The sequence below is a fragment of the Geospiza fortis genome, unplaced genomic scaffold (assembly GCF_000277835.1).
Source record: "Geospiza fortis unplaced genomic scaffold, GeoFor_1.0 scaffold70, whole genome shotgun sequence".
Taxonomy (NCBI): domain Eukaryota; kingdom Metazoa; phylum Chordata; class Aves; order Passeriformes; family Thraupidae; genus Geospiza; species Geospiza fortis.
This window is the reverse complement of record NW_005054317.1, coordinates 8,350,925-8,368,246: the sequence shown is the minus strand read 5'-3', so window position 1 is coordinate 8,368,246 and position 17,322 is coordinate 8,350,925. Positions and strand designations below refer to the sequence as shown.

The 17,322-nt window shown below is 41.7% G+C and overlaps 1 protein-coding gene across 1 annotated transcript in view; it reads left to right on the top strand.

Annotated features, from left to right (window-relative positions):
* The window catches only part of CHCHD6 (coiled-coil-helix-coiled-coil-helix domain containing 6), a 107,357-nt gene that overhangs the window by 63,557 nt on the left and 26,478 nt on the right, over positions 1-17,322 (top strand). The window contains exon 7 of the mRNA XM_031056330.1: positions 7,148-7,283. Within this exon, the coding sequence (XP_030912190.1) occupies positions 7,148-7,283 (136 nt within the window). The remainder of the gene's footprint in view (positions 1-7,147; positions 7,284-17,322) is intronic.

Below are 17,322 nucleotides of genomic sequence, written 5' to 3'. Positions count from 1 at the left end.
CAGAGACTGTTTTGCTGCTAACTTTAGGCTCTTCATCTTTGCTAGTCAACTTTTAGTAGCTTGGCATCTTTGGGAAAAAATGGTGCATGGCTTTGTGGGCAGGAGATCCAGTTCTGTTAACTTCTGTATCTCTTGGCAAGTGAAGGAAGAGGCAGTAGTTTTCCTTTCATCTTCCAAACTGGCAGTTTCTCATAGCTCAGTATTCTACCATCATAATCAGTAAAGAATTTACATCCAAATGTGCATTGGAATTATCCACTTGTGGGGAAAAGTCTCTCATTATTCTAAACCACTTGCCATCTGCCATGCAAAATGCTAATAGGGGTGATTAGTTATTGCATTTGCAGGTTCAGTAGGATAAGGGTAATATTATTTTATATGTTTTAGTTCACTTTTTGCTTATTGCTACCTTTCTGCTCCCCCAGAGACCCACAGCCCCAGTGCCTGCAGCTTATGGGGTATAAGGAAACCAGTTAAATTTGGTTGAAACTGCACTTGAACACAATGAGGTGTAAGTGAAAGTCTTTCAGGATGACCCATTGACCAAATGGGAAATGACCACTTGTGTGTGGGGATAAACCATGTAGGAGGACAGCAGGGGAGTTTGTGATACACTGGAGTAAGTCAGATGGAGAGCTGGAATCAGCATTGCATGGGTCACACAATCTCTTTGCATCAACTTCATGATGGAAATGAAGAAGTTGTTGTTGATTTCCAAAATTAAAGGTTGTTACAGAAAACTGATTTTAGTCACTATCAACATCAATCTGTATGTTCTAGAGTTTGGGGTTTTTGTATGGTGGTTTGTTTTGGTTTTTTTTTTTTGGTGGATGAAATGTGGTTGGGGCAGTCTGTTTCTACTGAACGCAGTGCAGTGACACAGCAGGTGGCTGACACTTGAGACTTGGACTTCTGTGGTAATTTTTGTTCTCAGTGATAGAATCTAATTACTTACACAGAAGAAGATTTCAGAACAGCTTCTGCCTGTCTGTGATTGGAAGGAAAGGAGATATCTGTCCTGGGAAGAACAAGGGTGCAGTGAGTGCATGAACTCCAGTGGGGAATTGGGTGGCAGTTTCAAACAAGCTGTCAAAACAGGAATTGAGATTGGGAAGTACTTGAGTGACAAATTTTGTAGGATCACAGAGTCACCCAGAAACTCACAGTGCTTTAAAATATTCGTTCATTTGGCACTTCATGAACAATGTATGGAAAAACAGAGTGGGGTGACCTGTTATTAAAATGCAGCTGTCAAGGGGAGAAAGAGAGAGGGGAAATAACCACAGGTGTGCAGGAGTGTGCTGCTGACAGTGTGACAAGGCATGTGAGAAGGATTTAGACAGGATACAGCAGATTCAGCTGAAATTTGGGGGTAGCACCCCGGTTCTTCTGGAAATTGTCATGAGGTTTCACCTTTTCTTTTAGTCTGTCCCCTCTTGCTCTAAACTGTGCAAGCTTTCTATTCTACCTCGATCAGTGGCAAAGCCTGATGAGCAGTGTTTTGAGTACTTGAGGCTGATCAGAAATACTTCCTTCCTGATCATATTAGTTTAGCCTCATGAGACATGCAGTTTGTTTACACTGTGCTAGGTTATGTAGCTTAAACATTACTGATTTTTTAGTAGACATTTGGATAATCTATTAAGCTTCTTCCATCTCTTATTTCCCTTGCCACGCAGCTAGCTGTAACACAGCTCTTACCTCTTCCATTCAAACCACGTTATCAAGCTGATGTGCAGGATCAGGGAATCCCATAGCTTGTAGTGAAGGCACAGTGCTTTGTGATAGTGCAGCATCCTGTGCTGAAAGTTAGCTTGCCTGGCTGTTTGTTCTGTGCTGATGAGTTTGTTATATATGAATGAAATGCTTCAATTGTGTTTAATTTTCTGCTGTAAATGTCAAGGATGCAATAATGAGAGAGAATGAAACCTTTCTATGTGCTGTGTATTGCGTCTGTCTGGAGTCATTTTTTCTGACATGTTAGAGAAGCCATCAGAGCCAACTGCTACCCAAGGGAGATGCAGTTTTACAGGTCAGTTAACCACCTATTGGGTTTTATATATGTACAGTGCAGCCTGGCAGCACACCACATTTATGTGACCAAAGCATCACTGAGCTTAGTCTGAAATGTGTGTAATGGACCCTGGATATATAAACATACTAAGCAGCTATACAACGTGTCTGATTCCTTCCCAACATGCAGAAACTGCTGCTGTGTGCCCTAGGATTTACTGGCAGGGCTGCCCATGCATCTCATTGCTGGTGTCTGGGACTGTCTCTGCTCCAGTGACTGTGGTGACTAATGTGGTTTGCTCAAGTTGGTTCAGACACTGGTCTTAGTAAAATAATGCAGCAGAAAGCAGCTAATCCAGTCACTGGATTTTGTGGCCCACATGAAATTCCAGATTGCTGGCCCATTTAGGTTGCTGCTTGCAGCTGTGTGCTGGAGCCAGCTACTTTTAAGTTGGCTTGTGAGAGACCTTGTGTGTCTTTGTTTATCAGTTTCTGACCAGAGGTATCAAAGTGTCTGAGTTTAGAAACCATCAGCTTCTGTCTTGAGTTTTTTGTTCAGCTTGAATGGTTTCCCAGAGTAAAATGTAAAAAGAAGATCTTGCTCTTAACTCCATCTGGAATTGCTGTTCTTCCCAGTAAAGCCAAGTGATGGTGTGTTACTCACTGTGGAGTTACTGATTTTGCACAAGGCTAAAGAGCTGCCAATTCCTAAAGCACTGAAGTTGCATCTCTGCTTGGGTAGGCTGATCTTCAGCTGGGTGGAAGGACCAGCAAATACATAGAGCTTTTCCAGCTTTCCCTTGCTTTCCAATACTGAGTCTATAATTCTTTCATAAAGGGAACCTCTCAGCAGCACCTGAGTAAGTAGCCACAGTGCTGTGTTTGAAACCTTCTGTCTCTGGGTCTGTATCCTGATCATTTGGCCTTAATTGCTTTTTGCAGTGAGTTGTGGTGTTTGCCTTTGGAAACTGTTGCTTCTTGATTAGTTGATGGACACTGAGACCAGCACTTCTCCTTTTAGTGCTGTGCTTATGATAGAAATCCTCAAAGTACCTTGCTTTAACCTGCCAGACACTTTGTACTTCTTCATGGGGTTTATATCTATGTAGGAATGAATTTGCCAAGACAAATGAACGCAGTTATTGACTGAAGCAGCTGTTACCTGCTGCTGTTGAGCAGTTAGGAGAGGGTTAAGAAGAAAACCTCTTCTGAGCCACTAGATTGGCCCTGACTAAGATGAATGTCTAATTCACTCCCAGCGTCCTTACTGCTGCCAGTAATAAAAAGCTTGCTTCACATATTCACCCCACTGCAGACGTTTCTCTTAAATTAAATATCAAGAGGACATATAATAGCACGATTCCACGCCAAGCCAATATTATCAGATTGATGTCAGCAGTGATAATAGAAGAAGGATAAGTTGATGAGATTTCATTTATTAAATAAAGTAAGGGGAATTCACAGTGATAGAAAGGATTTGGTAACTCTCGGTGTCAAAATGCAGCGAGATCGTGCTCATTCTGTCTTACCTCAAGGGATAGTACAGAGAAGGATGCCCTTTGTTTCGTTTTAAGAAAACCTCTCCCTTCTTTTCTAGACAAAGACCTGATTTAAACCTCTCCATGGGAGGGGGAGAGGAAGTTCTGAAATCACAGATTTCATGTGTATGTAGCCTTCCTACCCATTGCACACTGACCAGGCAAAGGTTTCTTTCCTCTCTGTGGTAGGGGAGGCACTGTTAATGAATTTTATTTCTAAATCCATCTTTTACTTTTTTCAACCTGTCATCCTTTCTCCTTTCCTCCTCCTTTAAACAGATGAGAGTGTGTTTTATTGATTTAATCTTTTCTTTATGTCCTGCATGTATTTATTTCCAAAGTATTGTAAGAGCTTGTCTTCCATACTTCCATCTGCAGATATTGTGCTGTCACTTCCCAGCCCAGCCTTTCTCTCCTGCCTTTTTCCTTGCTGCTGTAAATGAGCCTCTTACACCTGTTTTGATAATAGTTGTAGCAGTTGCAGCATATTTGATTTTAGACAGAGGCCAACTGTCTACCTCATTTGGTGGTGACATATGCTTAAAACTTTGACCCACTTTAGGAGAAAGGTCAAAGCATACAAGACTTCTGCTAGTTGTATATACAAACCTCATCCCTTTTCCACCATTTTCCTTTTCTCATATATGAAAAATAATAGTAAAAACCCTCAATGACACATCAGGAGCAGTGTGAGCGGGTGTCCAGAAGACAGATTTTCCTAAAGATTAGTTAGTGCCAACAGCCTTGAGCTAGGCTAAGGGTGAAGGGAGATAGTTGATGAAAGTCCTCCTCCTTTGGAGCTAACCCACAATGTCACTGCATTCTACAGGTGTGTTTGTAGTTGGATGCTGCTGTTTTAATTCCTTTTTGTCTCAGATATGCATGAGGAAAGTCAGACACCTGTAAGGTGCAGCTGTTTGTGCATAGGGCTGCAGTTCCCCCAGTGTGCAAGTGCTGCAGCCTGAAGCTGAGTGTTAATGTGAGCAGGAGAGTGGCACCCCCTTGATTCAGACTGGGCAGGCATTGTGGTTGGTGTGCAGAGAGGAAAGATCTCAGGCAGCTGTTCACCAGAGCACTTCAGGTACCTCTTTCCAGTCCAGATGGGTACCAGAACTAATCTGCTGGATGTGGATAATTTGTGTACTCCCAGATTCCACAGTAACTTGTACTGATAATTACCTAAACCAACTTTGCAATTTGTTGATTAGCGTCTCTAAATCTGTTTTGAGAAGCTGGTGCAATTGATGCATAGCCACAGCTTGAGGTTTTGTTTTGAAGAAATAAAGAAGAATAATCTTGTTATTTTGGGTACACGGTACCAAATAAATCCTCCCTGTATTGTGGGAGATGGTGTGCAGGAATGCTGGTTTAAATACTTGCTGGGCAGTGCATACTGGTCTGTGCTGATTGATCCCCTGCCTCTGGTAGGCTTTAGGCAAAAATACTCTTTCTTTGTGGCTTCTTGCTCACCACTGTGTGGCTTTTAAATAGCCCAGTGGGCTGAGCACCGAGGGGGCTGTTAAGGAAGGGGGGCACAGACTTTGCAGCACTGTCTGAGCCCACAGGGGGGTCCTAACTTCATAATTATTCCAGGCAGTGAAGACTGATACCATAGGAAGGACAGTGATCTAAAGCAAAACAGTTCCTGTAGCTCTCCCTGCTGACAATGACAACCTCTAAATATTTCTATGGTGTTTGTACCATGTTCAGTTCAGATTAATACAAACTGGTTTGTGGTGTGCTGTACCTTTTAGCTCTTTCAGGTTTCTGTACTAAAATTACAAAATGCCCTTCAGTTTAACATCACTGAGTTTAAAAAAAACTAATTTTAAAAGTCTTAACTTTTTCAATGAATTGAGGGATTTGGTGGTATTTCCTGACCTGGTATTGTTTGGTATCATTTCCACAGTCTCACTGATTTGATTAGAGTGATATTAAAGTTAGTGACAAAGCAAAATGCCAACATTATGAGTTTCTGAAGCTCTCTCTGGGTTCTTTTCTATCCCAAAATTTGAAGATTTTTTTTTTAGAATATGGATTTTCGAGGCTTTAAAGGTGATTTGCTATATAACATAGAAATTAAAAATGAACACTAACCCTTAGGGACTGTGCATGGAATAAGTTTCTTCTAAAAGCTGTGAGATTAGTGAAGAGGTAGAAAAAGAAGTCTGTATAGTATCCGTGCTGGTTTCTGATCCAAATCTCAGTGTTGTGTGGCTGTCATACTGATAAATTCCTACTCTCTCCATGTATGTTGGCAGTAAGATTGAGGACTGAAGAAGCATCAATTAGAGTACAGCTCAACCAAATTATTGTGAGAGTGTGCCCAGGTTGCTGATATGGAAAAATAAAATTGTTCTTCTTTTGGTCCTTCCACTTCTTTCCTGAGCACCTTACACAGATGTGCATGATTTGGAAACTCATATCTGAGCTCTCTAAAAGCATTTAGATTTTGGGTTAAGATTACATGTTTCTTAGAAGTCTGTTCCACCTGAGAGACTGTGACATGCCCAGGGACAGGTCATCTTTTCCCTCTCTCTGCCTTGCTTATGAAGCCTTTTTGCTGAATGAGTGCCTGTTGTTCCTGTGGAAATGAATACATCATAGCAAGACATTAATATCTGCCTGTAGCATCAAGTGCTTTGGAAGGAAGAGGTGTGTTTGATATTTGGGCACAGATCTCTAAGCATATTGGAGCAGGAAATGCAAGGAATTAAATGGATTTATGGTTTAGGAGACGACATCTGAGGATTGCTACACCTAAGCATATGTTCTCTTACTCTCTGGTAAAACATACCATGGCCATGGTGCTGTGAGTGCCTGCAATTTGTGTCTGCCTGTCTGTGCAGCTGATGTCACTGTCATTACTGTGTTTGTGCCATTGTTGCTGGGATTGTTTTACAACGACCTTCCCCTTTATTGGTACTGTTGCTGATGATGTGCCATATGTACACATGCACATTAGAGTAAAAGAACATCATCCTTAATTGTTCCTGGGTAGCTGTCAGTGCCATTTACTGAGTATGAATACTAATTTCTGCAGAACTACAAAGAAGCAGATATCTGGTCTTGCTATTATTCTGGGGTTTTTTCCAGTCACTAGGAGAATTGCAGTGCTTCCAACCATGCTGGATTTCTTGTAGTGTTTAAATAGATGAGAATTCAGTAGATTGAGGTGGCTCATTCAACAAGTCTGTTCTGTTCCTTGTCAGACTGTTACAGATCTAGTGCAGGCCCAGCCAGGATTTCTTGAGTTCTGCCAAAGATTTCCAGTGTGAGTTAAGAAAATCATTGAAACTCTTGGACTAGGGGATTTTTTTCCTCCTGAATGCAGAGGAGAGATGATGTTTTATATAAGAGTGAAATGGCCTTCTTCACCAGCTAAGAAAGATCATGTTCCTTCTTTTTGCTAAGTACCCTGGATTTTTCAATTGAAACACCCTGTTGGTCATTTGACCCACTTTGGTGATTGGTGCTCCCACCAGTTTCTCTTTTAGGACTACATGACTCCAGCATAAAATTAATATGTGGCAAAGTGGTAGTAAGTGGTTGAAAACTCCTCTTCACACATCATTCTGTGCTTGTTTTCCCTGCAGGAGGAGGAATGCTGATCCTATCTGTGCAAACCTGCAGTCTGAAATTCTGAAGTGCTACCAGGAAAACAAACGTGAAGTGCTCAAATGCTCGGAGCTGGCGAAGGAATATCAGCGCTGTGTTAGTGCAGCTCAGAAGGTAACAAAAGCTTCTCTGTTGTACTGGCTGGCTTTGCTGTCTTGTTTTGCATGGTGCTTTCTTCTGAGAAGTGTTTATGAGAGCTGTGGTATCTGTTAGTCAAATTGCAATCTTCATAGGAGACAAATCTTCTTGGGATCCGTTTTCCCACATTCATTCCACATTTCCCAGTCACACAGTGTGTCCCAACTTCATTCCTGTCAGGGTGTCCTGTTGTACCAAGCTGCCACCACAACAGTAGAACCAGTGCTCCCCGGTTTCAGAGTCAGTCAATGATTTTCCCTAGTTTTACCTTCTTGGATGTGTGCTGCAAACACTAAGTAAATCCACTTTGGCAATGTCTGCAACATTTTCAACTGGCTCTTATAGATAGGAGGATAAACTCAAGATAAACATCTCCTGTTATGGGACTTTGCAGTTGGAGATCTTGCTTCTTTTCATTGCTGCATGGGGAAAGGTTCTGTACTGTGGCAAAGCTGCTGTCTGTTAAGAAAATTCCATACTCCTGAAAACTCTTCATCTTGTGTGGGAAGCCAGGAAGCCTTATGGCTCTTCCTTCTGAGATGCTAAGTCCCAGTAGGTTCTGTTGATGCCTTAGGATAGTGGCTGCTCAGTACCTTGGAAGAATTTCTGGCTATTGAAGCAAGTGAAGAGGAAAAGAAAATGAGGTATTTGGACATTGCAACTAGGGTATGGTCCTGGGCCATGAGAGAATTCAGTGGGTCAGGTGTCCCTCAAGGGCAGACTTTTCTGTTTTGTTTTTTGGGGTTTTTTTGACAGTAGAAAATTCTCTAAAAGGTGCTGAGAATATAGTAAAGTGGATGTGGGGAAAAGGATGGTAATAGAAAATTGAGACTCCTCTCATGGGATTACTAAAGCAAAAGGTGGGGGAGAGGTGGATATTTCATGGAAGCAGTCTTTCTCTGCATTAGCATTGTGAGGGGAAGCTGTATGCCTGATTTAAGTATAACATGAAACAAGCTGCCAGCCGGCTCCCAGAAGAAGCCCGACAGAAGGAGATGGGAAAATTGTCAGGATATATTAGACCAAATGTTGTTGCTAGTCCTAGTGGAATTTTTTTCCTTCCTGTTTACAAAGAAGGTCTTTGTATGTCTGCAAATCAGCAAGGTTAAAGCTGCCAGGGAAAGGGCTTTTCTCTGATATCTCTAAAGTCCCCAGCTCCCAAAACATGTGGTTTCTTTTTCTTCCTCAGCTTTAAAGTAAAGTGGTGCCTGTGCTGCTGCTGCACAATCCGTGCCCCTGGTTGCTGTGTGCAGAGCACTGCTGCATCTATTGTCAGCCTCTCTTATCCTCCTTGCCTCCTCTAAATCAGGCTTGTAGCCTTTTCAGTGGAGTATATCTTTAGCAAATGCATTTACCAATACATCTTTATTGCATGCAGTGCAGGCAGAATGTGATTACCAAAGAAGACAGATTGCATTAAACTTCAGCATATTTGCAAGCTGCGGCTCCAACCCGCCTGAGAAAGGGGCTGGGATGCTGCCAGCCCTGAGCCCCAGCCCAACATTATTAAAGAGTAAATTGGAAGCTAAATGACTGGTAACAGCAGAGGGCAGTGAAAGATCCCAATAACTTAGATCTTTTTTGGATTTGGTGGAGGTTTTGGTGGGTTTGCTTTATAAACCAAAAGCTGGGGTTGTCTGGTTGTCTTCATTCCCAGAGTCTTCAATGAACTTCAGAATTTTTTTCCCCCACTATTATTAGAAACTACCTGGAAGGAGAAGTGCATAGGACATTAATTTGTTGTGGATGATGACAATGTGGCAGAAGATCTTGCTGTGTTTTAAGAAAGGGTTTGAGAGACTAAAGAATAGGTAACTAACACCTTGCAGCTAGAGGTAGGCACTAGAGTGTTCTGCAAGTACAAATTCAAATGCAACTTTTGTAGGGCAATATGTCTTCTGTAGTTTCCTTTTGTCCTAGGACAAGTTAATTCCCTGACAATTTGCCTCACTGCTCTTACTGACTCTTCTGACTCCTGAGATACATGTAGCAATCACAAGCTGTTGTTTTATCATGTACCATTAAAACTCCCTCCTCCCTTCCCCTTTTTAAGCTGTTATTTTTCTTTAAGTTTAAATTAGTATCTTATACCACATGGCTTTGTCTCACGCATTCCTCTTTCAGGAAATTCAGGTTGGAGGAATGTGGGAAAGAAAGGCCAGAATCTCTTAATTTCTTCCGTATTTTTTACCTTTCTTTTTTTTAAACACAATTTGTTTTCCAGTGCAGGAGGAAATGTAATCAAAGTTAGATGTGTGACTTCATCTCACTTGCATGGTGGTGATTTGTTCATTTGCTTTTTACTAAGGATTTTATAAGGCTTGCTGAATATTCTTTAATGAAGCATCTGCTTCTCTGCAAGTTCCTTTTGATGGCTGGTAAAAATGTCTGCAGGGCATGGTACACATTAGACTCAGAGAAAGCCAGCTCTAGATTTCTAGACTGAAAATTACAGCTTACAGTGGATGAGAATAATTCTTTGCCTCTTCCCCTTTACTGTGTTTGTTTGAGACAGTTCCTTTGGACACCCATTTCCCTTTGCCTGTTGTGCATGTTTCTGAGCCAGAAGCTGAGATACACCCTCAGTTATTTCTGCCCCATGAACAAATATGTTAGGTAATCATTCAATGAGTTTTAAAATGGATTTCTGTACAGCTCCTTTTCCTAGAACAGGTTACTTTATTGTGGTGCATGGTAGAGATATAGCTATTGTTACCTGTTTTGTATATTTTCTGGCTATTGGGCCATCTCTTGTAGTCAACAGAGAGAAATAGCCATATATAGAGTGTGATGCATCTGATTCTAAAAAGTAATCTGAAACAGGCCAGCTGGATTGCCAGCCAGAGATGAGTATTTCCCTCTGCCTCTTGGGAGGACATCCAGAGCATAGACTACAAAGCTGATACCTGTTCTGGGATTCTCATGGTTATGGGAGCAGGATGCTGCTCTGGTTGTCTGCCTTTGTAGCCAGTATCCTTTCAACTTGCCTGCCTGACCTGCTCATGAGCTTTTCCATTGATACCACCCTGCATGTTGAGTTTTGGGCGCGTCACCATTGACTCAGTGCAGCATCACTGCGAGGAGCGTTGACTCATCCGCCCCTTTAGGCTCTGGGTTCCTTCCTGCATCCCATGCTTTGCTTATGTGGAAGTTCTCTGACTTCAGAGGATGTTACTGTGACAGCTCCTGTTTAATTTAGGAGTGTTTTATCTTTTCTGGTGGTCTGTTTCCATGGCTCTGCAGAACTTGAGCTACAGCATAAAAATTGCTGGCTTTAAATCTAATAAAAGCTGGGATAATGGGACAGCTGTAGGAGGGGCAGTTCCCATTGTGTCTTTCAAAATTGCCTGTAGTTTATTGACCGCAAGTTTCACCAAGAACTGCTGCTGTCGTTAGATAATGAGAATTGAAAATTGCTGCTGCCGTTTCCCCAAGGTTTTATCTTGTGCCACTGAGAAGGGGGTGTGGAAGAAAAAAGAGAGTGGGCAGTGGAAATCTGCGTAATTTCTTAGTTTGGGTCCAGATGGAAAGGGAAAACAAATGATTTTGTTTTAAAAAGTCTGAGTCCTATTAGTGAATTGCTTCCCTCCCCCGTGCAAATATGCACTCACATGTAAGCTTTTCAGAGGGTTTGTGACCCATTCTGCTGCCCTAGAATTCTGTTCACACCAATAGGCAAATGTGAATTGAAGGCGAATTTTAGTTGGTTACTTTGTTACGTAATTGGTGGTTGTACCAGGGAATCTCCAGCCAGCTGCCACTTGGAAAATGAGGCCTCCAGTGACCATATATATTAATGTGATTTGAGATTTCAAACAGAACCTGCTTCCTGCAACTGTGTGCGGAAAAATGTCTGTTAGTGAAGAGCATGTATTCCTTCTTTTCAGGGGTTTCCTTACTGTCTCTAGGTGCTTGTCTTCCACAGAAGGACCGAGGTGAAATTTTTGTGCACTAGCTCCTGGCCAAACCAAGCTATCAGGAGCTGTGTACTCAGACATGTGTTTTCCCTTGTCAATAGGAGCTGTATACATTGAGCTAGGAGCCATTCATAATCCTGCACTCCTCCTCCCTGTTCTGTGTCCAGCTTCTCACAAATCTACTATTCATAACAGACAAAGGTAAACCTACTTCTGTCAAGGCTTTAGGGCTTGTCTGTGTAAGGAAATTACAATGCAATAAACTGGTGAGTTTCTCTGTATATGAACATTCAGGGTTTGTAATGAAAGTGCAGGGAAAATTCACACACATTTACTGTGAGTCACTCTGCTGTGTGCAAACAAGCCCTTGCTAAATACTGATTGACTGAATTCCAGTGAAGGGAGACTTTTAACATAACCTTGTTGTCTGTATTCTGCTTTGCCCTTGACTGTAATAAAAAGGAATATGGTCAATTTGTTGTGTTTACATTTCCAAGTGATCTCTGTGAAAGCCCAGTTCCCTTCTGGCACGCAAAGCATTGCACTTCTGCTGGAAGTTTGTCTCTAATCTGTGGGCAGGGACTTAGATTGCTGAGAGGATGCTGCAGGTATTTCTGCAGTTCCCATCCTGTTGGAGCAGTTTTGCTCAAGCACTCTGAAGTGTGTCCTGCTGGGAGCTTTAATTTCTGCAACTTGGATCTAAAGAGAAACAGAGTCGGACGCCACGGGCTGCACTGCAGGTATCTGAACATTCTGGATCATCAGGCTTTTGCTAAAGTGTTGTTTCCATTCTGGTGGATTTCAGGGTACTTTATAGACAGATTGTGTACTTATCAGGGTAGAGAGGAGCAGTCAGTGTGTGTGGCCGGAGAAAGAAAGTTTGGACCAGGTATAGCAATGTCTGTATCTGTACTGTAGAAATGCCAGGATTTCTCCTCCCCCTGGGATTCTGCAGAGGTAGGTCTTGGCTGTTGAAGCCTCATTGAGATGATCTATCACATGGTATGCTGCTTGAAGTACAGTATATCTAACTTGAAAGGTTTTAGGGTTGTTTGAGCTTTCTGGAATTCAGGTTTGTAGTTTCAGGTGAATCTGTGTGTTTCCTGTCTGGAGGATGCTGTGCCCAGCCATCCTCAACCAAGTACACAACTGTCCTGCCTCCCTTTTGTCAGTCAGTCCTTGCTCAAAGCAAACATGTCTGTAAAGGATTTGTCTTGCCTTCTCTAGAAAGGAAATTCTCTCTTTTTTTTAAATCTTTCTTTCTTTCAACCTGTATTTGTGCAAATGCTGTGGTGATAACACTATCAGAGGAGTTTGACTCAATAAATGGCCCCCACAAGGGAGTTGGGGGAGAGCTGCAAGCTGCAGGCAGCTGCTGTTTGTTTAGTCATAAACACAGAGGAGCAGTGGATTAACTGTACCCAGGCATACCCTGACCTGGTATTTGCAAAGGTGAAGAGGATCCATATTTTGCTTCTAATTATGAAGTTATTGTTTTGATTTTCAAGGCAGCAGTTGTAGGTTCTGGTGAGTCGTGGGTCTGTACATAATGCTTCATATCCTCAAGAGTTCACTGGTGGATAAACTAAAAATATAGAGCTGCCTGAAAGGACATAAACCACCATCTTAATATATGAGGCCTGTTCCAGAGTAAATGCTGGCCTACTTAAAATGGAAATGTCTGCTGCCTGTACCTGGTATTTATGAAACTGGAGGCATAAGTTCTTTATTTACTCTGTATCTCAGCACTTCATGAAGCTCTGATGTTCCCCACAGCCTGGTGTGTTGGGACCACTTATTAACCACATGAACAAATTCTTCTCTCTGTCTACTCTTTTTAGTCCCTATAAAGCCCAAACCTCCTCAGGTTTATAATTTTTGAAGAAAATGAGCAGAAATAAATTTAAAATTCACTTGGCTGTGCTTCAGGGCTCCTTTTTCAGTGATACTTAGTCCATATGCTAGATCATCTTCACATATGAGGTTCTTGTATCCATTACCTGATCTGGAATGAGGACTTCACTGCATTTCTCTTCTCATAAACAGTCTGTTTTCTAATGGTTCAACACCCAGTCCCTGTGCATATTTTTTGTTGTTGTTTGTTTTTTGTTTGTTTGGAGGTTTTGACATTGTTACAGTGAGGCATAATTGCTTTTGAGTCTAATTTCTTGCTTGATGGTTCTGATTTCAGATATATTTACAGGTAAAGTTAATCTAAATATGTATGTTTTACAGGTAATTTTGAAAGCAACTTCTGTAAAAGATGGAAAGTCAGTATGACTTCTACAATTTCTGAAGTTGAATTATTTGGCATTTTGTTACTTCTAAAATGTGGTCTTGCTACAGTTCTTGTTTTAAAAACTGGTTAGCCTTAAAATATTTAAAAATAGTCTAAGATTTTTGTGCAATAAAGTACTGTAAGAGTTAGCTGATCAGGAATGAGACATCTTTGCTGACCTGATGCTCTAATGAGGTCTTTGAGTGGGTGTATCTGAAAAGTCTCGTTAGACTTTGGTATCAAAATTTCAGTCTTTGTATTCTCTCTCTTTCTTTCCAAAATTATTTCTCTTTAGGCTTAACTTAGTGGGACTGTATGGATCAAATGTTTTTTTTGGTTCTGTGTTCTCTGTATGGTGTGTTAGGCAGCATTTTCCTGAGAGCTGTAGCCTATATCCAGTCAGGCTTATCTAGTATGGAAAATAGTTGCTTGGGGGTGAGAGACTGTTGTGATACATCTGGCTGTTTTAATGCCAGATTCTTTCACAAAAGATTTGTAGCACTGTTGGCAAGTGGGAAGTGGAAATTCTTACTCAGATTAATTCCAGGAGACTGATGACCAAGCAGTCTTGGACAGAAAGACGTTTATTTCCAATTTTTAAACTATGTGTTTTGCTGCTGAAGTTAGATTGAAACAGATCCACAAAAATTGCTGTCGATAGCAGAGGCTGGTTAGAAGCACAAGGTCAGTGGTCAAGTGCTTTCAGACTCCCAGGAAGTTCCAGAGTAGCCCTGACTTCCATAACTTCCATACTAATTTTAGATCCATTCTCTGACAACTTGGCTATAACTTGGGAAATTTTATCAGTGATGCCAAAGCCTTCATGACAAACTGGGGAAACCAGAGATTTGTTATGCTCTTTGTTGGTCATAGTCTGCCCAGGATGGTTTCCTGCTGTGTGCAGTTTGCAGTCTCCACACACCATCCATCAGGTATTTTTGTCACAGGTTTTGGGGCTGTATGCTTTGAGGGCTAGTAGGATTTAAAGCCTTCATCACTCAGCTGAAAGTGTCTGTGTGGGCAGTGTGCAGGGGTTATTGTGGTGGCAGTGGTCCCATTCAGCTGGAGGAGCTGCTCCCAAGCAAGCAAGACTGCTGTGAGTAGCCCTTCTCTGGAAGTTAGTGAATGACAGATGAGCCCTCCTGTTAGTGGGAAGCCAATCCTTGTCACTTCAGAACTGTGGCATACTGGAGGAGGGGATTTGCAGAAGTTGCCCTGATGCCACTTGCTAGTGTTTGTTCTGTCCTCCTCATCCAAGGCTGTAGAGCATTCATCTGTTACAAAATCCTAACTTGGAGGGAAAGTTTCTTTCTGCATCATGCCTGCAGTAATTGTTTTTGATTTTCACCCCCCTGTGACACTGTCTGCCCAACAGGCCTCCTTGTCTGGAGATATTTCCTGACAAACGTGTGATGCTTCCAAAACAATTTAAAGCTTTCAGTCCTAGCTAAACCTTTGCAAGCCAATTGAAAAAACCTTTCTGGACACCAGAGCTTCAAACCCAGGAACAGGTCATGTTGAAGATAGTGTGTTACAGTGATCTGAATACAGTGTTAGAGTTAGCTGTGCTGCTGATACTTCCATCTCTGGCAAGAAACATTCTTCTGGTTATAACATCCTTTTTGATTAGAGGCCTTTACTGGGGGCTTTTAGGAATTGGTGAAAGGCTCTTAAAGACCTCTGCAGTCACAGAAAGTGTCCATAAAGACAACACTTGGAATAGTTAAATTGTTACCTTTGTAATGCAAGGGAAGCAAGAAGAGAAGCCTTGGGTTGGGATGGTGCTGCAATGTCTGGTGAACCTTGTTTCTGGAGCTGGAGAAGTGCTGCTCTGCTGTGTTGAGCCTGAGTGTGCATGCAGAAATGCAGACAAAATTATTTTGACAATGTGTTCGCTCCTTGTCCCTGCTGAATGCCTGTTTGTCCTGTATAAATGGATTTCAGGATCAGCCAATCTCCAGCTCTGAATTAGTCTAATAAGGCATGGTGCATAGGGTTTAAAGGTCATTTTGCAAGCAGCTGGCTTCCTGCATATATTAGGGGGAATGCTTTTTTAAATAATGGTATTGGAAAGCTGTTGATTTAACTTTTAAAATACCTGTATGCTATAAAATTTCAGCTCTTCTGCCTCTGTCCTTCAAGCACTCTGCTTGCCCTCTGCCTGCTCATCTTTCTGTCATTTCTGATTACCTCTGCCCATCTGCCTCTGCATTCTCTCCCCTTAGGTTTATCAGTCCACGTTTGCTGCCCACAAGGACTTGGCTTGTATTTCTGAGGAGCTCATCTCTTGGGTTACTTCTCTGGGCTGTGGAACAGAAAGCTCAGGGTTCCTTGGTTCAGGCTGTTAATAAAGCAATATTGCACTGCTCTTTTATTGGGGGACTGGGAGCTCTCAACAATCACTGCATTTTTGTGTCCCAGCAGGTACCTAGTTCCCTCCTCAGGATGAATTTAACATTGGTGAAAGAAGATTATAATTTACTCTTTTTCTTAAGCTCCTGAACTGCTTGAATTGTGCACATTGATTATTCCAGTTTCCTCTCTGTGGAGTGTGTACTTCAACCTCAACCTGATCCAAGTGTTTAATATGAAAATGGAGGATGTTTTTATTCATTTGCTTGTTACCTGGATTCCTCTTTGAGTTTGCTGATGAGCATGATTTGAAATGTTCTAATAACTTGTAAATGTGGACACTGTCTTAAAAGCTGAAGGGAGCCCCCACATGTCTGGGTCATGCAGGCCTTTGGCAGGTGGCAGTGTCCTCCTACCAGCTGTGAGATGGCACCTTCCCATTGCAGTTATTTGTAGAAATTCCTGCATCTTCAAATGTTCTTTCTGCTTGTTTGGAGTTTTGTTCACAATATATATCCTCAGGAAATCAGATGACTGGACAAAAAGCAAACTTAAAATTTAGGGAGATGATAGCAGCTGCAATCTTTTTTCTTCTTGCTTTCAGACCAAACTGCTGGGAAACTTTTACATTTGTCTTATTTTCTGAAGGATGTTTCCTCCTCATGACTTGCAGTTGTTCTCAGTTTACTCTCTTTTTAGTACCATACAGTGCCCTGACACAGCTACTGAAGCAGTTTAGTTTTTGTATAGGCACACCTTTCTTCTTTAGATATTATATTAAAAGCACCTGCTTTCTGTTCTTGAAGTTTTTTTTCCCTGTAGCACTCTCCTGACTGTTATGGAAATAGGAGAGTGATGCAGGACTGAACTGAATTGTGGGTTCTCTCTGGCTGCCTGTAAGGGCTCAGACAAGCAGTGCCCAGGTATGTGATGGATCCCTGCTCAGCTGCTGTTTAAAAAATACTCTTTAAGTTAGAGGTTTTTTGCTGATAGAACTGTAAACCTTGCAATTTAGAATAGTATATTGGCATAAGATTAAAAAAAATCCCCAAGTTTCTAAATATCAAAGAATCGAGGTTTTTATCTTCTGTGTGAGGCAGTAGGGCAAGCAGTACCCTGTGTTTCAGTTACCTACTTGATAGCTTTAGAAAATAAGTTATTTGACAAACTAGGAGAGTTTCAGGTTATAGATACGATATAGAGACTTGTTGATCTCTCCAAAGGATTTGAAAAGGAGACTGAATTACTATTTTTTTGTTTGTCCCATCTCAATGCCATCTTAATTCCATGTTTGAGAACTTCTGCTGATTCCTTTTCGTGGGTGGAAGAAGGGAGGAAATGTATCTTTCTTTAGAGGCACTGCCTGCAACTAAACATGGTGTGCTGGGAAGTTATATGGGCACTTCTAATGATCCTCTGGGCTCTCTGGCACTGCCTCTCCATGGATTCAGGTGTGTACCAGATAGTG